Source organism: Oryctolagus cuniculus, chromosome 6 (assembly GCF_051225735.1).
Source record: "Oryctolagus cuniculus isolate XC-2025 breed Fujian yellow rabbit chromosome 6, ASM5122573v1, whole genome shotgun sequence".
Taxonomy (NCBI): domain Eukaryota; kingdom Metazoa; phylum Chordata; class Mammalia; order Lagomorpha; family Leporidae; genus Oryctolagus; species Oryctolagus cuniculus.
Genome location: NC_142872.1, coordinates 147,808,976 through 147,835,243, shown reverse-complemented (window position 1 = coordinate 147,835,243; position 26,268 = coordinate 147,808,976). Strand labels below are relative to the sequence as shown.

General features: G+C 37.3%; 1 protein-coding gene across 2 annotated transcripts in view; it reads left to right on the top strand.

Moving 5' to 3' along the window:
- The window catches only part of HAS2 (hyaluronan synthase 2), a 29,192-nt gene extending 5,768 nt beyond the window's left edge, over positions 1-23,424 (top strand). Inside the window, exons 2-4 of one of the 2 annotated variants that reach the window (XM_008255640.5) lie at positions 6,760-7,386; positions 19,019-19,120; positions 20,535-23,424. In XM_008255640.5, coding sequence (XP_008253862.1) covers positions 6,760-7,386; positions 19,019-19,120; positions 20,535-21,464 — 1,659 coding nt within the window. In that variant the 3' untranslated portion in view covers positions 21,465-23,424. Of the gene's footprint in view, positions 1-6,759; positions 7,387-19,018; positions 19,121-20,534 lie in introns of those variants that run through there. The other variant, NM_001082010.1, reaches the window with a different exon arrangement.
- The last annotated feature ends 2,844 nt before the right edge of the window (positions 23,425-26,268 follow it).

The following is a 26,268-nucleotide window of genomic DNA, read 5'->3' as shown; positions in this document are numbered from 1 at the left end:
TACCAGTTTTGTTCTACATATTACAATATAAATTATGGGAAAAAATTTCTAGGTTCCAGAAGTAGGTCTGCTATTTATTATTGCTGTTTATTATATTTGATTCTGAGCAGTGCCTTCTTTAAGGAAACATTCTTTAAATGTCTAATCATCCTTTGTTCCATGTTTAAATATTGCCTACAAGTTAAAAAGAAGATAATGAAGAAAAGAGGCAAGTGCACTTTTATCACTTGTTATTGTTCCTTTGAGTTAAAACAATGGCTTGTGACAATAATGATAACAACAACCACTGATTACACACATGCAGTATGTCGTGTACTGTGCCATATATTCACGTATACCACCCTTCGGAAATGAGTACTTGCTCTCTTCTGTTCTCATCAGTGACTGTGATAAAGAGCATGGTGCTGGGACACTTCATGTAACCCACATTCATCCATCTCATAGATATGCAACTATGTGAGTGCTATGAATATTAAAGTTAAAAAATCACAATCCTGTTCCTAAAAATCTGAAGTTCAAAGATATTAATTAATTACATATCTAAGGACAAATGATTTATTTGGACCACCCTCAAGTGGTTGTCTGAGATCAGATAGCCAATAGGAAGCAGAGTTTAGACTTGAATCCATTTCTCTGATTCCCAGTCCTCTTGTTTTCACCTCACCATAGTTACTACGTGCTAACTTAGGACAATGGGTTTAAGGGAAGGAGTCAGGCTAATTAGGTAGTTACTGGCAGAAAACTAACATCAATGAAATCTAGTAACTGATCATTTCTTTTTAGATACTTAAGTGAATTCCTTCTTATAATATTATTTTTTTAATTAATCAATATGATTAGCTCCAAACTGATGATGGTAAGTATTATGTGAGCTGTTTGAGATCATCCAACCACTAAAGGAAGGGTCAGAATTCTACTCCAACCTGGGCTTGTTCTGGGGGCCAGATTCTCTGAAGTAGATAGTAAATGGCAGAGCTATGATTTGAATGCTGGTGTGTCTGAATTTTGCAAATTGGTTGACATCACAGTCTCTCCCATTGAAGAGACAGCACACAGACACACACACACACAAATCATTAGAACCAACATACAAAATACTGTATGGATTAATAGACCATATACTCCAAGAATACTATAGTTTTGATTGATAAAAATCTCTTTATCCCTCTTGCCCCAAACATGACCCTTGAACTCATAAAATTGCTCATATTATAATTCACAATTGCTGAAAATGCTCTTAGGAATAACTTGCCTTTTCTCTTTGTTATCCAATGGTCTTCTAGAGCTGGTCTGGAACTCCTCATAGTGATTAGTTTTAGACATCTGGGCAAGAAATTAGGGAGCCAGAAAAAAAATCACAAAGGAGAAGCTGTTGGATTGGTGGTTGCTTGCTTAGCTCTCAGCATCCATTCACTGCCCCGTTCCAAGAGAGGGGAGGAGCCTGTGCCTATCAATCAGCCTGACTGCCTGAGTCCAAGTGGATTTCTTAATTTATTCAATATATATATATATGCATTTTTAAAAGATTTATTTATTTACTTGAAAGTCAGAGTTACACAGAGAGAAGGAGAGAGAGAGCGAGAGCGAGAGAGAGAGAGAGAGAGAGAGAGAGGTCTTCCATCCACTGGGTCACTCCCCAGATGACCACAATAGCTGGAGCTGAGCCAATCTGAAGCCAGGAGCCAGGAGCTTCCTCCGGGTCTCCCATGCCAGTGCAGGGGCCCAAGGACTTGGGCCATCTTCTACTGCTTTTCCAGGCCATAGCAGAGAGCTGGATCAGAATTGGAGCAGCCCAGACTTGAACTGGTGCCCATATGGGATGCTGGCACTGCAGGAAGCAGTTTCACCTGCCATACCACAGCACCAGCCCCTCAAAATATATTTATTGAATATCTGTTATGTGCCAAGCCCTGTTGTTGGTACAGAGCACATCAAGTCATTGAGACACACAAGGTCCAGTAGTCATGTAGAATACTTAAGTGCTACTTAGAAAAGCAAGCAAGGCACAGGGAGGAAGTATGATGGGATGAAGAGAGGACAGAAGGGAGATGTTACTTTAGAAAGGAATGGGTGCTCAGACCCCTCTCAGAAGAGGTCTTCTGACCTTATCTCTAGCCTTTCCCGGATGCTGACTCACTGAGTTTGAATCTCCATTAGCTTCTCCAAGATCCAAAATGGAAGAACCACTTTATGAAAACAATGGGAACTCAGTTCTTGCCTCTGCAATATGGCAGCGAGAGCAGCTATTATTCTCTCTTCATTCAACATTTTGCTCTCTGTTTAATATAAGGTCAAGGGGGAGGAAAAGACTTTCTTGCACAATGAACTAAAGAATCCCATGTAGTATATGAGCTGACAGCAAGACTTAATTTCTGCCCCACAATGCAGTTGAAACAATGGATCATTTCTTATGGTGAAACTTGATTTTGGTTGTCCTTAGGAGCAGAGTTGCCATTGCAAAGGTAAAATCAACAGCTTCTTTTGACAAAACTCTGTAGATATTCCTATAGGCTGTACCCATATGGAACAGTATATGAGCCAGTAATCTCCGAAAATTGGCTGCCTTTTTCTCTATACCTGAGTGAGTGCCATTTTCCATATTAGCAAGGACACAATTTCAAAGTTTTTCCAAATCTTATATTCTACACTATAGTTCTATTATCCAGAAACAAAAGGATGCTTCCCATTTCATCATAAGGATTGAAGTCTATACAACAATTCTCTTTCTCTGACTTTCAAGTAGATGAAAAACAAACATTTATCAATAATAATTATCTGGTATTAGGCTATTATATGGCTCATACTCCTGGTTTTATGACTTTCAGTGAGTTACCTAAATATTCAAATTCCAAAGGCTTAAATTCCTTTTTTTAAAAGATTTTATTTATTTCAGAGGCAGAGTTATAGACAGAGAATAGAGACAGAGAAAGGTCTTCCATCTGCAGGTTCACTCCCCAAATGGTCAGAAAAGCCAGAGCTGAGCCGATCCAAAGCCAGGAGCAAGGAGCTTCTTCTGGGTCTCCCATGTGGGTGCAGGGGCCCAAGAACTTGGGCCATCTTCTACTGATTTCCCATGCCATAGCAGAGAGCTGGATTGGAAGATGAGCAGCTGAGACATGAACCAGTGCCCATATGAGATACCAATGCTGCAAGTGGAGGCTTAGCCTATTACACCACAGCACCAGCCCCCAAATGCTTAAATTCTTGGCATATGCATATTATGAGATTAATAATATATTTGCCAACTAAAGTCATTAAGATTAAATAAGACCATGCTATTAAACAACAAAAAAAAAACTTACCTCACTGCCTGAGACCTCATAAATAATGCATGAATATGAGCTTTCATTGTAACAATGAAAATGATGACTAAAGCTACATTCATTCATTTGTTCAACAAATATTTACTGAATAATAGCTATAAACCAGGCAATGCTTTATGTCCTGGGTGACACTGGTGCGAACAGAGTAAACATACATTTTATATGTGTGTGTATATATATTTATATAGTATATATAGATATCTATTGAATTTGTGGAGCTTACATTACAGTCTATTAAGCCATTCCTTAACACTTGGTTTGGCTTAGAATGCTGTGGCAAATAGTAGTAAATACTTGATATCAAGCCCAATAGCAATTTAAAAGTCAATTACTGGACTAACGCCTGACATGGGCAAAATAAATACAAGTTTTATATTTTAAAATATTTATAGAGTGTAAGTTTCTAGGTTGTTCTTCTATATAGCAGTAAGCTCTTGTGATCTAAGCTTGAACTAACCCTATTTTCCAATTTCTCCATAAAGCCATGTGTCTGACAAGGAGAGTATGCTTATGAAACAGTTTTCGATTTGGGGATTGTTTCTGAAAGTCTAACACATATGGTGCCCATATCTATGAAATTGCCCAGGGGAAATTATAAAGAACACATCCTGTGTGTCACTCCCTGAGATCAATGTATTCCCTCAGCAAAGATGGCTCCAAAATGTGCCTTTTGCCCTTTAGCCTGTGCTGAGACACTGCATGTGTCATTCTAGAGAACATATCTTGCAGAACATAAAGGTTTAGTTCTAGCCTCGTTGCTGCAGTTTACTAATGACTTTTCCCAGGCTTCAAAAAGACATTTTGTAGACTCCTATGATGTAAGAGGGTGTTCCCTCTTCAGCTGTGGCCAGCAGATGCTATGTGAACACTCTATGTCCACGTGTGCTGATAAAAGCAAGGAAAATGTGAATAATGGAAAAGTATGGCAGGCAGTTCTTTTGCTGGCTTTTGTGATTTTAAATACAGGCTAAACACACAGTTAAGCTTCTCCCTGGCAAAGTGTTTTAGTCCCCTTGAAATTTTTCACTCTTGTGAGAATGACTCACATCTTGGAAATGAGGAGTTCCAAGTCTGGTGCTCCAAGCACCTTTAGGCATTGGTTAACTTACCCTTTGGGAGTTTTTAGCATCCCGTCAGCTGTGTTAATTAATGAGGGATGATGTGCTTGCTTGCCTTTCGCTGAAAACTCAGCGTTTCACCATTCCACAGCAGTCTGAGTTTTCCATGTGTGTTATGGTTACTTTTATCAAGCTCCGTGTTACCCTCTATGGGGTCCCACATGGCTGCTAAAAGCAGAGCACAAATCTTTCGTTTGTCTTTTTTTTAGCTCCCTAATTAACTGATGTCTTAAACAGCATTGCATTTCTAGTTTTTAAAAACACTTACACAGTGCTAGTACATTATTCTCCTCACCATAGCCATCTGAAGGGTCTTTAATAGCTATGGTCATCTCCATTCAGCAAAGAAAAATGACATCCAAGTGCTAGAATCCTGGTCTCCAGACTGCTTTGCATCATCAAGGTTGTTTTAATTAGTATGAACTAAAATGAAAACTAGAGTAAACAAACAAGCAAAAATCCCAAAATTATTTCTAGCTAACATAAGAGTCCAAGGCAAATATTCCTGATTGTGTGGTTGTTTCTTTCCATGGGGTAATTAAGGGGTCAACTTCCCTCTATCTTGGGACTCTACAATGCGCTAGAAACTTGTTAACATGTGGGTCAAACCTGTGGAAGGAAAAGAGAAATTGGCAAGTTATCCTCTCTCTCTTCAAAGACTCTACTGAAAGTAGGGCTGTGCAGGTTTCCCAAGGCTGAAATGCCATGGCTGTACCATGTAGTCTGTGCTCAGAAAGGAGCAGCCACATTAAAGTGACTCAGAAGTACAGTGCACATTCCCTCAGGACCACCTCAGTCGGTGGTTACAGGGCACAGAATGTGAATGTGAATGTGTGAACAATACCCCCTGGAGCTGAGCAAGTGGGGCCATATGGCCATTCACCACCACCACCACCAATCATAGGTTTTATGTGGACATTCAGTTTTAAGTTTTGATGTGGATTAGGAAAATATAAACAGAGTATCAAGTAAGATGGTTTGCAGAGATGATTGCTTGGCCTAAGTTTCCATTTAGGTTAAAGTTATTCAGCTTTCAAAATTAGTTGAATTAAGAAAAAGATTTAGTATCAATTATATGTAAATAAAACAAAATTCCCAAGTTGATATGAATGACCGTATGTGGGAATATTGTGTTTTTACCAGTTATGTCCCTGATGATATTATTCTTGGAAGAGGAGAAAAATAAAATTTCAAGGGAAAAAAATAAAATTAAAAAAGGTCTACCAAGTGATCTTTCAATATTCAGCATTGAAAATAATTTAAGAAAAACAGAAAAATAGTTCTTCTATTTTTGATTTATTTAAACTTTTATTCCAGAGACAGACATTCGAGTATGAGGGCAAAACTGGTTGTTAAGAGTTGCAAGTTGTTTCAGGTCTAATGCTTTTAATAGCATGGAAACTCACCTGTCAAATTTTAACATATTGTCATTTCTAACTTATTAATTATTTCCAAAGAAATTCTTATGTGATTATTATGTTCCAAAAAAGTTCCTGGTCCCCAAGATCTAAACATCCAGTGATGGAGGATAGAAGAGACAGATGTCTGAACACAGGACTACAATTAAGAATGACAGGGGCTTGGACAGATACCTGTATAGTATACCTATGCATAGAAAATTTTTAATATCAGTGAGGACTTTGGAAGTAATCAGTACTCAAGTTCTTTCACCTAACCAGTTAAAAAACTTAAAGCTCAGAAAGGTAAAGTCACTCACTTATCATCGTACAGTTAATTGCTGAGTTAGTCCTGGAACCCAATATCCTGCAATTCAACTTCAGCCGGCACATGGAAGGAACATAAATGGAGAGATTTGCAATAGAGATGAGATGAAATTAAGTGTAAGAGATTTAGTAGAATCTCCTGTGGATTTTTCTCTGGTCAGTATTGAGGAAGGAAGGTAAAACACCATAGAAGAAAGATTACTCTGGGATTTAGGAAATGTAGGTTCTATGCCTAGCTGTGATCACATACAGAGAATGCAGCCTTAGACAAATGCTCTAACGTACTAACAACAAAGCATCCAGGTTTTTTAAAAAATACATTATAGGGTTCAATAGTACCCTCTACTGACATATCATGATCCTTGAAATAGCCCTCTGAACTGTGCTGGAAGGCTGTGCTTATCCCTACTTTGCAGATGAAGAAATTAATGTAGACAGCACATGGTAAGTGGTAAGTGATGTGAGAAACTTAATATTATCACTCCTAAATGCTTCCCCGAAGTTTCTAGCCCAAAGCTCTGCCCAGGATGCCATTTATATAACAAGTGTGGCACAAGAGTGGTTAACCAGGAATATCATTTGATTCTGTTACAGATGCATTGTGAGAGGTTTATATGTATCCTGAGAATAATTGGAACCACACTGTTTGGAGTCTCTCTCCTTCTGGGAATCACAGCTGCTTATATTGTTGGATACCAGTTTATCCAAACGGATAATTACTATTTCTCTTTTGGACTGTATGGTGCCTTTTTAGCATCACACCTCATCATCCAAAGCCTGTTTGCCTTTTTGGAGCACCGAAAAATGAAAAAATCCCTAGAAACCCCCATTAAGTTGAACAAAACAGTTGCTCTTTGCATCGCTGCCTATCAAGAAGACCCAGACTACTTAAGGAAATGTTTACAATCTGTGAAAAGGCTGACCTACCCTGGGATTAAAGTTGTCATGGTCATTGATGGGAACTCAGAAGATGATGTTTACATGATGGACATCTTCAGTGAAGTCATGGGCAGGGAAACATCAGCCACTTACATCTGGAAGAACAACTTTCATGAAAAGGGGCCTGGGGAGACTGATGAGTCACATAAAGAAAGCTCACAACATGTAACCCAACTGGTCTTGTCGAACAAAAGTGTTTGCATCATGCAGAAATGGGGTGGAAAGAGAGAAGTCATGTACACAGCCTTCAGAGCACTGGGACGAAGCGTGGATTATGTACAGGTAGGTCTCCAAATTCCTGCCAGGGCAAACATACATTTAAATAAAGCAGCTTTTGTATCTCTCCAGTCATATGCTATAGCCCATCCTTGTCCCTACTGAACACAGTACTTCTTTCAGTTCATCTGAAAACAGCATGACTGTTGAAAGCATATTTTGGAAGAGAGAGAGAAAAAAATCTTGTAAAACTGTTAAGACTATCTATGAAAATGCTTAACTCGTGTTGTGTTATTGGTTAGAGATCAAGATTATTTTGACAGGAGACCCTGCCTTCCCTTCCCTCCCCCTCCTTTACCTTCTCTGCCCTCATGGTTTTGCCAAGTCAAATCCAACGTCATTTTCCACACTCAGAATCTCCAGCTTTGTAAGAAAATAGTGTCTGCTTGAGCTGAAGGGTCTTGAGAAAATCTGCAGACTGAAGGGAGGACTATAAAATGTTTTCCACAGAGACTGGGCAAAATGGAAGTGGTGAGAACATTTTTGACTTAAAAGAGCAAGGAATTAAACATTCAGAGAGAAAAAGAAAAGGAAAATGAAAAAGAAAAAAATTGAACAAAACCAAAGTAATGTTTATTTCACTCTCCAAACAGCATTACCTCACTCATTGCAACTTGACCTTTGAAAGCATTTGTGATGGTGTTTGCTTGCATGAAAATTAGACAGGCTGTGTCTCTCATTAGTTCACTGACAGCTCACCATGGGGTTTTTCCTTTCTTACTACTCATTGAAGTTTTCTTCTTTAGAACATCAAGAGGGACCATGTGAGTTTTCTAGTTTTAATTTTCTACAGATACTTTAGATTTTTGCCATAATGGTATCAAGAAAGGAGAACATTCTGGTTTAAGAAATCCAGGGAAAAACTCATTATTTCCTCTTAAAAGTGAAATCCTAGTTTTCAGAAGACCCATTCTGTTCTCCAGGGGTCATTATTGTCATAAAGTCATGTCTAGTGGGTGTCAATGTTAGTAGATGGGAATGGACATTGGCTTTTGAGTCAATTGACTGAAGTTCTATTTTTTTAAATAAACATTTATTTTGATTATTTGAAAGACAGAGTTATATAGAGAGGGAGAAAAAGAGAGAGAGAGGTCTTCCATCCACTGGTTCATTCCCCAGATGGTCCCAATGGCTGGAGCCATTCGATCCGAAGCCAGGAGGCTGGAGCTTCTTCTGGGTCTCCCACATGGGTGCAAGGCCTCAAGGGCTTGGACCATGATCTACTGTTTTCCCAGGCCATGGCAGAGAGCTGGATCGGAAGTGGAGCAGCCAAGAGTCGAACCAGCGCCCATATGGGATGCTGGCACTACAGGCTGGGGCTTTAACTCACTGCATCACAGTGCTGGCTCTTTGATTAAGGTTCTAATCACAGAAATTAATTGCTTGTTGGTCTGGAGCAAGAGCAGCTCCCTGAGTTTTAGTTTTCTGAGTATAATAAACCTTTTTTATAAGTGGTTTGAGATAATTATTTCAAATAATATATCTAAAATGCTTAGCAAAAGTTACAGTATTGTTGAGATAATGAAAGCTTTTGCTATTAATATTGTTTATTGCATGGTCATCTCATCCTTACTCAAAATTTATAGCATCTTCAATTGCCACCATAGTATTAATTTAAATTACTCTGAAGAATTTTGAGACATTTCTTCATTGATACCAATCTACATATTAACTTCACATCTAGGAAGCTGACAGAGTTTCTCTTTTAACTTCCTCCTAATTTTTGAATGGTAGAACTTTCACAGTTAAGATTCTTTCAGTAATCTGAGGACTGGGTGTATTTACGTGGTACAAACTGGGCCTGGATGAGAGGATGATAGGACATTTTTAAAGAAAGGGATGTCTGGGGAATTTATAGAAGATATGAATAATGAAGTCTTGGGCCTAAAATGAGAAAATATCTATTTTGATATTTTGCCTTTATATCTGGTTAAAACAATGGTTACCTTTGTAATTTCTAATCAATGTATCACTGAGTGGGTTTTTCTTTTTTCTTCTTTTTCTTTTTAACTTGCTCCTCTCAAACTCCTTTTTCACATCATTCTCATTTTGAATTTTGTTTGTATCCTTGACAACTACACAGTTCCTATCCAGGAAAAATAGTACAAACTAGAGTGGGCTTGCTGGAGCCCTGATCAGGCTTAAAAACTTAACTTCCTCCAGGTGGAAGCTTGCAGATAGACTGACCTGAGTAGCTGCTGTTAACTAGGTCCTAATGCCTCCTGGGACTTTCAGTCAGTTCCAAGCATTCAAACAAGGGAGAAAAACTCTTAGCATTTTGGAACTGGTAATTCCATCTTGCCATTGTTCATCCATGTTTAACATATCAAAATGGCAATTGCATTAAGTTCCAACTTTCCACTCCACACTCTCATCTTCTATTCTGGCTGACCAAGGATTCAAGAGCTACAAAGCAGAAGGCATAGAAAGTCAAGGGTGTTGACTACTAAGCATTCCAAGTGATCCGACTTGATTTGCAGGCTGGATGGGGAAGGAAGAAGCAAAATTCAGGTGGTTATACTCAAGAGAAAATAGAGGCTGTAGAAGAAATTGATGATTTTTTCTCATACTTACTGGAGAATACTGCTTAACTGTGGTGAGAGATGGCCAAAAATACTGATTCCCAATTGCAGCTGGGTTCTCAATCCTCATCAGCACTTTCTTCCCCCTTGATCTTGAATGTCTTGCTTGTTGCTCTCATGACCTATTATTTCATATCTTCACCACCCTCCCAGCAACCTATCCAAACTCCTCCCTGCTTAACTACTAACAGATGACCTTGCCTCCTGCTGAAGACAAAATCGAAATACTGGTTCTGAGTGCTCTTAAAATCATCTTTACTCTCTTTTGCTTGCACTGTTTGAAAGATACCTAAACTCGTTTTCTGTCTCAGGGTTATTTTTCCTACCTATGCTCCTGGGCACCACTGGGTCTGCCCCTCTGCTGTCCTGTGGAACAGGCTGTATCAGTTACCACCTCTCCTTCTGTCTCTTTTAGCTTTCATCTCTAGTTTTCCCTACCAACTATGACCTTGACCTGGTAACCATTCGAATAGCCAGTGCTGATATGGAACACTGAGTGAAGCTCCAGTCTGGTGGAAAGCTAGTGTGGGAGTACATGTGTCTGACCATGTTGGTGGCTGCTTTTAGAGAGAGAGAAGATAGAAAAGCAGCATAAGAAAAGTAAGAAAGTGAGCAAAGAGGATGAAGGGAGTGAAAAATTAAAAAAATGGAGAATAAGGCAGATTTTTAAGATTCAGAATCAGTTTGTTTTCTAGAGAAATTTTGTTTTTCACAGAAGGACAAGATTCTCAGCTGTATGGGTCTATCTTAACATAGGGCAACAAATTTTGCTCACTTTTTTTCAAAATGATTTTTATATTTGCATTTTATTTACTAAAGATATGCATGTTTAAAAATATAAAAGGTACAATAAGCAAAATTAAAATGACCTAAAACAAGTGCATGACAAAGAGTTGAGTACCTTCCAATGTACCTTTTTATCTTTTTCTCATTTTTAAAGTCTTGCATTGTATTTATTTTTTGTATAATGTTATTTTGTTTTTATATGGCATTGTCAAGAGACAAAATACTTTTTTGATATCCAGGTTATATACTTGATTTACCCATATTTCTTGTCATTGAACATGCGTGTTACAACTTAAGTGGGATCAATCTATGTAACAAAGGGAAAAAATACCACTGATATATGCATTATCCAGATAGAAAATATACAATAAATATGAACATTTTTATTTGTTTTTAATATTTATTTATTTGAAAGTCAGAGTTACAGAGGGACAGAGATAGAAAGAAGAGATCTTTCATCCACTGATTTACTCCCCAGATGGCTACAATGGCTGGGGCTGGGCCAGGCCAAAGCAAGGGGCCAGCAGCATCATTCACACATCCCTCAAGGTGGTAGAGGCCCAAGTGCTTGGGTCATCTTCCACTGATTTTTCCAGTGCATTAGCAGAGAGCTGGATTGTAAGTGGAACAGCCAGGATTCAAACTGTCACCCATATGGGATGTTGCCCTCACAACTTTAGTGCTGTGCCTCAATGCCGGCTCCTAAATATGAACATTTTTTCTAAAAGAGAAGATTATTGGAGGTAATTTGATTTTTAGTGCAATCTAGCAGTATCCTAGGTATACCGGTTTTTTCATGAGTGGAGAAAAATAAGGATATAGCATTCATAATAGCACAGTTGCCTCTCATTACTTAATGATTCTATGTAACTTATCTAACTAGTAAAATTTGCCTGTCACCCCCAAATCAATACTTGCTGTACATCGGTGGTCATTTACATGCATATGGCAAAAAGAATTGAGTCATCCAATACTCATGTTCCAGCTGAGGTCAAACAAGGTGATGTTTTGCTTTCTTTCTTCAGTTTTTATCCTGTAAACAGTTTTCCTCTCATGGTCTAGTTAGTGCTCTGTTTTTCACACTTTCATGCCCTTTGCTGGTGATGTAGCTGTTTACAGGCCGCCAAGCGTGGTGCTGCAGTTGCACTAGCATTCCTCTGCACGAGAAGGCTGTGCTCTGACTCGTGAGGTGAGTCTGCCTGAGGTGTAAGCTATCAACCTGTTGGGCATGAGTTCAGTGTAAATGAGTCAACAATATGTGTTAAATAAGGTATATTGAAACAGAAGCACAAGTGAAACAGGATTCTGCATTGATTAGTAGATGACAATGTGGGGACCAGAGACCTGAGAAACTTCTGTTTGTATTAGAAATTGCATTTTTCAATGTTCACTAATCCAGTATTCATGGAAATTTTATAGGTCATAATCCATACCATGAGTGTATGTGGAGTTGGACTAATTCTTGTTGTACACATACAGGAAGCCTAAGCAACTGAAGTCTTCTGGAGACCAGTGTTGAGAATAGCATGCTTCTTTGTATAGTTCATTTTGTAGGATAAGGTTAAGCACACACTGAAACAGAAATGAGGCAGTCTGAATTCTGGACCCTGTCTACTGGCCGTGGGCTGGCCCCAATTGGTTCTGTGATGAAACTGATAAAACAGGATCTCTAAGATCCCTCCCAGCTCAAGATGCACAACCCAGTACTGTTTTAATCCCTCTGACATCTTAGTTCTTTCTAGCAACATACTGGAGTGAGATCAAAATAAAACAAATATCAGAATTTTCTTTTCATTTGTCATTGCAATTATGTTTCTCATGATCACTTTTAAACTGCCCTTTCCTCAAATACTGGTCCTTGATTATAAACCCTGGCTTAAAGCCGACATTGTGCACTTTTATGATCTCCTCTTTTAGAATGAGAATTCCAAGCCTGGGTGGCTTAGGCACCAAAGGTAAAATTTGGTTTGCCACTTCTTGAGCTGGATGATCAATTTTGCTATGCATCTTTTATGACTTTTATCCATTTCCACTGTTTCCTAAAAGGAAAGGAGAATAAGCAAATGACTCCATTTTCTCATTTTACTGTTTGGAAGAGAGTATAAGTTGACAGAGATAGAAATTATTTTATAGCTGCTTGGATAATTAATTCTACAAAGAAAGGCTTATATCTTCCTAATCCCTTTTAAGAAAGGCAACAAAGGAGAGCCCATCTGCATAGATAACCTCTAAGGTAGAGGCTTTTGGCTGGTTTTCGCTGGTTTGAGATCCAGTGCCTTAAAGCTAATTGCTGTAAGCTGGCACCCTCCCCACCCCCTAACACCTTTCCCAAAAGAAAGTTGATCTTTTCTTTGAGGAATTTGTTTTCTTCTGGAGTGCTTTTCCTCACTAATTTCAAAGTCCAACTCTACAATCCTTAGTTTTTATCATTTTGTAGATGCTTCTTAATCTGGAGCTAATGAACTGAAATGTATGCTTACACAGAAATTACATTTATCCATGAATCCATATAGGCAGAAAATCAAGATTTCTTAAAAATAAAATATCATGCTGTATTGATAAATTCCTAGAAATCACTTGTAATATAATTAGTGACTGTACACTATATGCTTTTTATTATTTTTTGGTTCTATGAGAAATTTTAAATTATTTGCAGCATCCTATTTGTGAAGAAGTTATTGTCTGCTCTCATTCTTTGATTTCTTGTATTTTCTACATGAGTCTAGTTCCATAAAAATTACCAGTCATTTGTACTCCTTTTCACTGGACAATGCAATTCTCAGGGTCTAGAGAAAAAAAAAAGTTTGCTATTTACATTTATATACTTTGCAAAAGCCAAATATTATGTTCCTGTTTTAAGTAGTAGCACATGCAGCAACTTCTGTGCTAATGAAGATGTGCCAAGTCAAGACGCAACAAACACTTCTGTAATTTCAGTGGGTCCAGGGTCCACCCTTTGCTACATGATGAGATTTTACACATTGTACCACAAGGGTACATTCCAGGTCACGAATGAATCATAGTCAGCTGCAAAATTCTCTCTATCTAATTATTTCTTTTCCTTTCCTTACTTAAGAAAACACTACTCTTGAGAATTTTGCATTGTCGGCTCAAGTATTAAACTTGTTTAACTTAAATTTGTTCAGTATTGGATGAGGCATTGGTTTCCCTCTCTCTGAATGAGTCATACCTTATTTAAAGTAATTATAAGAAGGATCATTTCTATCTTGGGACTTGCATCCTAACTTTATGCCTCTGGTTTTAATTTATCATTTCTTAATATATATGAATTTCATTTACTGAGCATATACTATGACCTAGCCATTGTTAAGTGCTATGAATGCATTATCTCATTAACCATTACAACAGACTTCTGTGACAGATATGATTGTCCAGAATTTTCACCAGAGGGACGGGAGCTTAAGGAGATGAAGTAAAGACTCCAAGCGAAGGAGTTAGTCCAAGTTTATGTAAGTGGTAAATGGTGGGCTGAGATCCAGATGGATTTGTTTTCAAAGTCACGTATAACTCACTCCTTTTCTTTCAGAAGCATGTTTTCTCTGGTTCTGTGCTGTTAGAGGTTCAGGGAGAATGGCCCCATCTTGTGTTTCCTAGTAAAATAATGTCCCTGATTCCAGGTTAAAATGAAAGGTCAGGGTTAAGGTAAAGGGTCAAGGTTAAGAAAGGATTGAGGGTAAAGATAACAGCAACAGAAAGAGTTGTGATTTATTATCAACCGGTTTCCTCACTGAAGGCTCTGGAGCAATTAGAGTTCTTCTTACTGTATTAGTTCTCAGTTCCCTTTGAAGTGGTACAGGAGGCCAGAGGGATGTTCTTTAGTCAATCTGAAGGGAAAGAGCATAAAAAAGTAAAAGATGGAGATCTGGCATTTTAGACATGGGGCTTAGAATTTGAAAGGCATTTGGTAGAACAAACAATATTTCTAAAGGATATTTTTATTTGGATTGTTGTGAAGTGGATTGTTTGACCTCAGTGAGTTAATCTGGAATGGAGATGAATGCTGTCAATGTTTATCTGTTGAGCCATCTATTTGTGATTGTGTTTGCCATGATCCTGCCGGAATGGATTTACTGAAAGAGCATAAAAAATTAAGGATTATTACAGTGCACTAATGACAAACTTCTTTGCTTCTATAGGAAGTCTACCTAATGTGTCGTGATGGTGTTAAAAGTCTTGTTCAAGGTTGAACAAATTATAAGTAATAGATCCGAAAACTTTAATTTAGCTTTGTTGACCCTGTGGACATTTGTTCTTAGAACAGGCAAAATATCGACCAAAGAAAATCTAATTTAGTAATATTCTGTACTTTATACAGTTACTCTGTGGAAATGGGGCAGCTAAAAAACTAACAGAATTAAAATTGGAGGCTTAAAACATACTTAGCCTTAATTTTGCTGTTATTTTATGAAATCAGAACCCTTTTCCATAACGAATTATTTTGAATCCAGAGTTGGCAAATTTTTCTTGTAATGGGATAGATGGTAACTATTCAGCTTTGTGGACCACACAGTTTCCTGCTGAAACTAATGGACTCTGCTGTTGGAGTGGGGAAGCAGCCATAGATAATTTGTAAATGAACACATTCCACATTCCAGGATGGCCACATTCCAGTAAAACTTTATTTATGGACACTGAAATGGTAACTACCCTGAGCTGATGGTTACCCAATATATACATGAGTCAAAGTATCACGCTGTGCCTCGGAAATATGCATATATAATATGTCAATAAAAATAAAATTAAAAATGAAATTTGAATTTCCTATAATTTTCATGCATTATGTAATGTTTCTTTTGATTTTTTTCAGTGATTTAAACATATAAAACCATTCTTAGCCTGTTGTCCAAATCAAGACAAGTGGCAGGCTGGGCATGACCTGTAGGCCTTGATTTACTAAACTTTGTTTTAGATGAGAAGGAAAACATGAGTGTTAACTCTTGGCTGGAAGAGGGAAGCGTGTCTTCTGCCTGTTAGTAGATGATTTTGTGGTTAAGGCTGAGGTGGCTGATCTCTCCTAACCGTGTCACTGTGTCTTGACATTTCCACTCATTTCCTCAAAAGTTGATAACCTTGCTTCATTTCAATATCTCCCGGTGAGAATTTTTATAATTAGTAGTCATATGGCTTCAACAAATTACAGTGATAGACTCATTATGGCCAAAAACCCATTTTGATCTGTTTTGTTTCCTGTATGGAAATCACATCTGGTAGTTTTTCCTTATGTGGGGTTAAGCTCTGCATGTAGTGGTGAATGTCTCACAGATTCTAGCACAGTACTAAGTAGCCAACATTCATGAAATGACATATTTGTTATTATTTGGTGAGGAGACAACTAGAAATCTGGTCCTACTGTATAGAGTTTAAGAAGGGCTAAAGGTCTGACCTTTATACCTTAAGAAATGAAAGTCATTGTGTCTGGAAGTGCACAACCTTTCATACACTGTCAAAGACCACAGCTTTCTACTTATACCATTCTACCACCAAACAGCATCCAGAAATTGCTTTAAAACTCTTAAATTCCGCTACAACAAACTTCTTCCCAAGAGATTTCAGAGAAGTTTCCCCTGTGACACAATTAGACTCCCCATGCAAACAGTCTCTCTCAGAGAATTTCTGGCAGTTAGCTGTTGGAAACAGGGAGGGGCAGGGACCAATTTAAATATGCACAACCTCAGAAGTCTGGTTCAAGTTTAGTCATTTCAAAGAGGCAGTTCCCCTGGTTTTCTTGTGCTCACAAGCAGGCGGGAGTTATTTGAACATTAATTCTGGATTGCTCCCTTCCTGTTGTTTTTAAAAGTCTTTTTTTAGCTTTCTGGTTTTACCTTTCCCAGCTTGAGTCAATAGAGGTGGGTGTGACCATGAACCAAAGATGCTGGATTCTAAAGGTGGGTTGGACTTTGCCTTCACCTTTCTCTACCCTCATGACAGGCCTCCTGCCCAACTTGTAACCAGGTACAAACCAGTGATAGACAAAGAATGAGAGACACAAAACATTGCTTTTAGATAAATTTTTATAGGCCCCCAAGGCAAGAGATATTTGGATTCAAATACGAGCATTAGTAAAATCCCATTTTCTGCAGTGAAATAATAACGTCCAGCTTCTGTCTATATTCTTTTTTCCTTAAATAGAAGAAGCTATGTTGAACTCAATAGAAAGTAAAAAAAAAATGGATTTTTTTTAATTTAGAAAATGGATACTTCTAAATAAACAATAGAATCAAAAATTCAGAAACTAATCCCCAAATTGTTATAATTCATTAAATTAGAGAACTGAAGGTGGGGAGTGGTGGTAGTTGATAAATTTACTTTTTATGACTGGGTGCTCCATAGTCTCTTTAAGTTATAAGTTCCACCAGTGCATTAAAATTGCTATTTTCACCAGCATTCTTAAAATAGAAATTTCTCAGAAATAAAAGGCTATTACTGAAATTGAGACAAATATCTTTTGAAAAATATTGAGATTCCTTAGCTAATGGTGCAAAGTATTCATTCTATGTGTATCTAAAGTGCACTTCAACTCTGAGATTTATGCTTCTACAAATTGATTAGTTTTTGTTTGCTTTGCGTTAAAAACTGGTAAGTCAAGTTCTAACTATTTTTACATAGTGTTTTGGAGAACTGTTGAGGTAGTTACTTTTGATATAAATAAATAGGCTATTTCTTGATTCAGTTCAACCAATATAGCTGGGCTTGATGGCAGAATAGTGGAAACTGCAGGTAATACCCAGTCTCTGCTAGTTCTAGCATTCACTAACTAGATGGATTTGTCAAACTAGTTAATTATGTGTTAATTCTGGTACAGTTATATCTGCTCTGGTCTTGCTGCATTCATCAGAAGTAGTATGGGGACATTTTTTTCCTTATCATGGGATGGGAGTTCCACCCAAAGGTATTACTTACCTGGCATCTACGAGCTGTCTCACTCTTTTCCTTACTGAGGGAAGAGGATTGATTTAATCTGACTCAGCATTGAAGGTGCAGTAGGTAGCAGTTGCCTTTTTCATCTGAGGGTGGGCTTTTCTTAAAGAGTAGGCATTCGCCATACCTTCTGAAGTGGCATAGACTTTGCAGAGAAAGGATGGGCCCATTTAGATGTTGTCTGGAATTGAACAATTCTAATACCTGCGAACAAAAGAAGTCTGCTTCTCCGCAGATATAAGTCTTATTCTCCGTAACAACTTCATGATTATACATATGATATTTGGTTTTTATCATCTGCTTTAGTCTTTTGTTTAATAATTCCATGGATCAAAAATCAGGGGCTAGAATGAAAAGTAACTATATTTATAACTCTGCTCCATTTGATCTCCCATAGAAATATCTATCAGGAATACACAGGGTATAGACTAATTTCAATAATTTTAAAAGATTTATTTATTTATTTGAGATACAGAGCTACAGACAAAGGGAAAGACAGAGAGAAGGGTCCTCCATTTGTTGGTCCACTCTCCATATGGCTGCAATGGCCAGAGCTGGGTGGATACAAAGCCAGGGGCCAGGAGCCTCCTCTGGGTTTCCCACATGGGTGCAGGGGCCCAAGCACTTGGGCCATCTACCACTGCCTTTCCAGGCCATCAGCAGGGAGCTGAATCAGAAGAGGAGCAGCGGGTACACAAACTGCCACCTACATGAGATGCTGGCACCACAGGTGGAGGTTTAACTTAACTACATCATAGCACCAATCCAGATAATTTTCTTGAAGTAAGTTGTAGTTGGTTTGGCTTCAGAATTGCTTTTGTTGGCACCCAAAAAAGGTTGTTTTTAGGAACAGCAATTGGTATTTCCGGAATAGCTTAAGGTGACTTACAACTGCTTTTAAATCCAAAGGGCTAGATGAACACTTAATATTCCCCAAATTATGTCTTGTTTCAGAACCACCAATCATCTATAGGAGAATTGCTCTTAAAAGCCTTATCCAAAGCAAAGGAAAAGACAAATATGTCATTCTTCCAGGATTCAGGTGTTACCTAAATCATGAGATTTCCATTGCCAAAACTCATCATCCTACAAGACACACCTAGCACATCCTTTTAGCTGTTCTATCCAGCAATGTCATTAACTTAAATAAGCAGCTTGCTGTTGGTAATCTGCCATGATCTCCCTGTCCTCTGATATCTATGTATTCTTGCTTCCTGATGCCCTATGACAATGACAGAAGGATATCACAGAATGTATGTACAATTGAGTGTAAGGATTGTGCTCATGGTTCTTCCTTTTCTTTAAATAATTTTCTTCTTTTTTACTTTCAGGTTTGTGATTCAGATACCATGCTTGATCCTGCTTCATCTGTGGAGATGGTGAAAGTTTTAGAAGAAGATCCCATGGTGGGAGGTGTGGGGGGAGATGTCCAGGTACATATGGCTTCATTTTTTTTAGTTGTTGCCTAACACATTGCATAGTACTTTTACTCATTGATTCGTTGACTACTGATTACACACCAACTCTGTGCCAAGTATTTTTGTTGGTAGTAGAGGTATATTAGAATATATCTCATTTCCCACCTCTATTGGGATAATTCAGTATTTCTTTGCTTTGTTCTGAGGTATAATCCATGTTTATAATAGATGATTAGTTAGATGAAACATATAACGGTATTCAGTGTACTAAACTATGATGTTGGAATTTAGTTATAAGAGTAAAGAAATGAAAGTATGGTAGAGAATAGGTGATGTACCTTTTACTATATATTTAAAATCTGCTCAATATGTGATTGACCAAAGAATCCAAAATAGAAAACAAAGGAAGAAAAGAGAAATGACAACTCAAATTTATACTGGTAAGGAAAGCAAAAGAACAGTAAGTCGGCTTTCAAATATGGATAATCCCATTTTTTTAATCAATGGAGAAATAGTTAATGAAACAAATATTAACAAAAGTAATTTGAAGTATATAGGATGGAAGAATGAGTATGTGAAAATATGTAAAGATTAACATAAGAGTCCCATGAAACATGAGTTTAGATTTTCACAAAAAGTGAGAAGATATAGGAAGTTAGCTTCAAAGTTTAGTTATTGTATTGCTGTACAGCCCATTTTGTGTACACATGTTGGTAGTGAGGGCAAATAAATTGCATTAGAAAGACAGAGAAATAGTCTGGCAATAAAAAGGTAGCATGCAAAATCCAGAAGATAACTCAACAAAGTCTAGATAGAGGAGATCATTTAGAAATATCTCCAAGAAGAAGTTCACAATTTTCAATGATCTTTATGTAAAGCATCATTACAGGATTTTAATTTTGCAGGGAAGCCAGAGCAAGCTCTTTTGTCACTGGCATTGCCAAAACAAGTACAAAGAGAGGAGAAGGAAATTTAACAACTAGGGAATGGACAAGTTGATACTCAACTGAGCTGAAGGGACTTGGACTTAAAAATCTTCAAATCTTAGATGAAAGGAAAAAGTGCATGGGAAAGAATTCATGGACTAAGAACTAAAGCCTAAACAATCTCGACATTATAGCACAAAAGCAAGACTAAGTATAAAAAACACAGCAAAAAAATGGAGAGAGAATGATGAACTAGGAAAAAATACATACCATTGTAGAATTCCAATCACACACACACACACTAAAACACACATCAGACTTATCAAATACATCTAGTAATACAGGACCAGAGAAAAGAAACAAAATATGATGACAGAAAGATAAAGCAATTCAAAATATGGAGATAAAATAACAAATCTCACTACAGCTAGGAATGTGAGGATGATGTAGGTTTTGCTGGTATTTTCAGGTAAAGCTTACCTTTTTTTCCCCCCTTCTTGCAGATTTTAAACAAGTACGACTCCTGGATCTCCTTCCTCAGCAGTGTGAGATACTGGATGGCTTTTAATATAGAAAGGGCCTGCCAGTCTTATTTTGGGTGTGTCCAGTGCATTAGTGGACCTCTTGGAATGTACAGGAACTCCTTGCTGCATGAGTTTGTGGAAGACTGGTACAATCAGGAATTTATGGGCAACCAGTGTAGTTTTGGTGATGATAGGCATCTGACAAACCGAGTGCTGAGTCTGGGCTACGCAACAAAATACACAGCTCGATCCAAGTGCCTTACTGAAACCCCTATAGAATATCTCCGGTGGTTAAACCAGCAGACCCGTTGGAGCAAGTCCTACTTCCGAGAGTGGCTGTACAATGCAATGTGGTTTCATAAACATCACTTGTGGATGACCTATGAAGCGGTTATCACTGGATTCTTCCCCTTCTTTCTCATTGCCACAGTAATCCAGCTCTTCTACCGGGGTAAAATCTGGAACATCCTCCTCTTCTTGTTAACTGTCCAGCTAGTAGGTCTCATAAAATCATCTTTTGCCAGTTGCCTTAGAGGAAATATCGTCATGGTCTTTATGTCTCTCTACTCAGTGCTGTACATGTCAAGTTTACTTCCGGCCAAGATGTTTGCAATTGCAACAATAAACAAAGCTGGGTGGGGCACTTCTGGAAGGAAAACCATTGTTGTTAATTTCATAGGACTCATTCCAGTATCAGTTTGGTTTACAATTCTGCTGGGTGGTGTCATTTTCACCATTTATAAGGAATCTAAAAAGCCATTTTCAGAATCCAAACAGACAGTTCTAATTGTTGGAACGTTGCTCTATGCATGCTACTGGGTCATGCTTTTGACGCTGTATGTGGTCCTCATCAATAAGTGTGGCCGGCGGAAGAAGGGACAACAGTATGACATGGTGCTTGATGTATGATCTAACATTGATTGGCGTTTGCAGTCACACACAACACCTTAGTTCCTCGAGGGGCTGTACAGTATTGTGGCATCAGATAATGCCACCACAGGAGACATATCACTGCTGCTGGGACTTGAACAAAGACATTTCTATGGGTTTATTTTGATTTTGCCAAAGTAAAACAATACATCAACAAGAAGAAACTCAGATTTAATCTGTTATTTCTATGAAAATGGGAGGAATTCTTTGTTTATGCACTTTTTCCCTACTGTGCATCCGCCTGACAGTATTTTGCCCTAAATACCTCACTAGCCATGCTTTATGTGGGTTATCAATGAAGAAAAGGATTTTGGAAACTCAAGGAAAAGTTCTTTCAACCTATACAGCCTAACTTATGAACGGTTATGATAGCTAGTTTTTAAGGAGGGATTTTTCTCTATAACTCTACCAAATGAAATGCCAAAGGAAATTATAAAGGCCGTTGGCTGTGCTGTATTTTGATATAATTGTACTGTGTTTTAAAATTTTGTATGTCAATTTTTAAAACAAATTTTGCATACTCTATATTTTACTTCTCTGCGAAAATACACCTGTTCTTCCTTTTTTTTTTAAATAAAAAAGATTCTGAAAAAATCATACTTAAAAATCCTGCCCAAAATGTGAAGCTTGGTTGACTGATTTTCATAATAGAAAGAATAAATTGTTTCTCTCTCTCTCTCTACCTTTTAAAATGGAATAGTGTATTTCTGTGAAAAAATATTTAAACTTTCAGTGTTTTAATTTTTAATTTTCATTTCTTTTTGAAAAAACCAATGTACCTGTCACAATTTGGGACTAAAAATACATACTTATGTATGTGCAAAAGGAAAATCAAGGCCAAAGTGGTAGAAAAGTGCAATTTTTTCATAAGTTGGAAAAAAGAGAATGCTAGTCCTGAAAAGAAAACACTGGGCACCCAGCACTGGAAAAAACATGGATGATCTTTGGAGATTCTGGTAGTGTTTTCCCAGACCGAGTAAAGTGGGAAATAGAAAAATTATCTGTATAATTCGGATAAATACAATGCAGTTCATCTTAAGTTTTGTTCTGTGGCAAGAATTCACTGAAGCCCATCTATCTCTATGTTGAACACATTTCACCTGTTTTCACCAGTCATTTTGTTTAGCTTGATAGTTTACTTTACCTATTAATATGTTGTTTACATGGGTGAGTTGGTTAAATTATAATAAAGATAAAGAGTCAAAATTGACAGTTTTAAGCTCTAAGTGTTCTCCTTTACTTTCTAGGGATTTTTTAAAATCCTGAATTATACAGATAATTGCTTTATCTCTCTTATTCTTGGCCTCCACAAAGATGTCTACACAGTGGAAATGATATCAAGGTTAAGTAAGTATGTCAAGAATTGGCACATAGAAAACTGGATGAACCAGGTGCTCTGAACTTTACTTACTATGGGACCTCAATTATCCAATTTGACTTTGTAAACATTCAATCTTGCCTTATAGCTGGTGCTGTGTAGACCTGTGTTACAAAGCATCATCAGAATGCATGAATAATTTCAAAGCCTTGTTCTGAAGCAGAGACGTGTAGAGAAATGTTAAAATGTGGGCTTCCTGCCCTTCTGCTTCCTTTCCATGTAGACATCTATGTTATATCTATCCTGCCTAAGAAAAAGCTGCACATTCTACCTTCAGATTACAAAAGGTACATAAGATTCTTAAACTCAGACTCTCACGGATCAGAGAGCTTGTGGGAAACAAACATACCATGCCAATAAATGAGACTAAAACTTGACTTTGACTTTTTAACTATTTATGTTCTAAGTTAAGCTTTGATAACATTCAAATGTCAAATTCTCTCATTCTTATAAAAAGTTGAATTAATTGCCTGTATTTATTTTAGCAATTATTCAATGTACTTCCAGTATAGGATGTATAGTATAATTGATTTTTTTGTAAATAAAATATTTTTGATAAAATTATTGCCTTTTTTTCTAAGGGAAGGGGGAACTTTGTTTTACTGACTATAATGGGTAATATAGGGGAAAAGCTTCATGGTTGGTTAAAGATGAGGAGTCATCTAATGTTACCTTATGTAGAAATCTCCAAAATTGGTGTGATATGGAAATCTGGGAAGTTAGAGAGGAAAGAAGGAAGGGAGGGAGAGAGGTCTGTTCAACGTGATCTTTTTCTCTAATACTCTTTCTTCCTTTTCCCTTCAAAGCATCCCAAATTTAAATGAAAGTTTTATTATCATAGATTTTATCATAGTATGAAGAAAATCACAGATATGTAGGAAAATTTTAAGCACATTTATTATAGCATTGTTTATCAATAATAACCAAACATTAAGATAAGCTCATATCAAATGCTGAGAGCAGTAACTAAATAAATTATGCCATATCCAGATAATGGTATAATCTGCCATTAATTACAGTGTTCTCAGAGATTCTATGAAGATGTTGAAGAAATTTCACATTTTGTATAGTAAAATTCCCAATTTTGTAAAAACAACACTTAAACATGGTTATCTCTAATACTAGGAATATGACCAATTTATATTCTATATATGTTTTTCTATCTTCCAAATACCATAAATGTGTATTGTTTTTATCATAAGAAAAAGGACAATAACTATTTTTTTAAAGTGGGTTGGGACATCTAATAGCATTTTCTGATTTGAGGATCTTTGATAGTAATTATCCCATTTTACTGCTTACCTTTCAAATTCATTTTATTTCCCAAATCCTTTTTTCATTAAGTTTGTAAGAATCTTCATTATTTTAATACAGTTACATTATTAAATAATAGCCACTGAGCATTACTGTCATAGGAAACAGCAGAAATATTGATATTGATCTGAGCATGTTTTTAATAAACTGACTCTCTTCTCCCAGGCACTTAATTATATTCATCATATTCCTCCCAATCTGCCCATTGTTTCCTCTATTCAATAAAAGCACCACTTCCTGCTAGCTACCTAAGCACTTTCTTCAGCTACATTTTTATAAGAAACCTGTAACCCAATGGTCATTATAATCATTTGGTCCCGCCTTTGCCCTGGTGCTCAAAGTCACCTCATCCTTGTTAAGATGTTCTTTCTTCTCTCATTTCTGTTTTAGCCACTGGATTCTGGACATTTTTATTAAAAATATGTCTCCTTTAATGTGTGTCCTTTAGTACAGGATAAGTTTTATGGTGGGAAGAACCGTGTGAGATTATATCACCATTGCATCAGCTGATCTTAGTACATAGTTTGTCATGGGTTACGAACTCAATATAAATCTATGGACTGAATAAACAGGTGAGGGAAACAGACACAGGGTCAGAATTATGCTAAATCCCAAGCCTTTTATTTATAAAACCTTATTCATCCTAAATAGACATGACTTTAAATGAATTTATGTAATTTATGATATAAAGAAAAGAGAGTCAGTGAAGGACTTAGCAATGTAGGAAAAGGAAGATCTATGGGCAAGAGACTGTTCTTTAATGTGAGAAATGTGGAATTATAGAACTCACTAGAATTCCTATATGGAGGATGCACAATATGAAAGAGATGTCTCTCCAAATCATATTTTTATTGAAGCAACTTCAATGCTAAATGTCACATTTCTTATTTTGGCTCACAGTTTATGTTTTTCAATAATGTAATTTTGAGTGAATATTGTTGACACATGTTTCTCCACTCATTAAACAGACATTTCTCATACAAATTTTTCTTTTTTTTAAATTTTTATTTCACTTACATAAGAGGCATAGAGCTAGATACAGATGCCGGAGAGACACAGAGAGAGAGAGAGAGAGAGAGAGACAGAGAGAATGAACCTATCCACTGGTTCTTCGTAAAATGCCTGTAATGATAGGGATTGGGGCCAGGCTCAAAAGCAGAGCTGGGAAGTCCATCCAGAATTCCCATGTGAGTGGCAGGAACCCACACTAGAGTCATCACTGCTGATTCCTAGGGTGCACATTGACAGGGAACGAGAATCAGTACTGAACCCAGGTACTCCTGCATGGAACATGGGCATCCTAACTGATGTCTCAACAGCAAGGCCAAATGGCCACCCTTAATGTGTGTTTCATTTCAAACATAGAACATTTGCATTTATACATGCTTACTAATTATATTGCTGGACATTTGAACCTTTCCTATATGAGAGGGATTCAAAAAGTGCACGGAAAGATGGGATTAAAAGGTGTTGGTTTTTGGAGCCAAACATTTGAAATGCATGCATTTTTTTATAATGCACATTTACACGAACTTTTGGAAGTCCCTTATATAAACACATCATTTACGGCTCAGCTCTGTATCTTCTCTAGGAATCATAATTCCCTTGCCACACATGTCTTACATAGTGTGTTCTACTACCGTTAACCATCTTTTTTTCCACACCTGACATTTTGGTTCCATCATCTTGTTCTGAATTCTGAGCTTCCCAACACCTGTCATAGGGTCTCTCAAAGAGCAGGACATTGATAAATGTGGGCAGGGGATGTCAAAGGTTGTATTGAAGAAAAAACCTATTAACAGTATAGGTCTACGCATATAAATATATATGCTTACTTTATATGACCATATTCATTCATATATTCACTTAGTTTGCAACATATTTTTAAAAGTTTATTTATTTTAAAAGTCAACTGACAGAGAGAGAGAGAGAGAGAGAGAGATCTTCGGTCCACTGGTTAACTCCTCAAATGGCTATAGTGGCTAGGCTAAAGCCAGAAGTAATGAACTCCTCCCACAGGGGTCGCCAGGGTCCAACTGCTTTGGTCATTTTCTGCTGCCTTCTTAGGCACATTAGCAGTAAGCTGGATGG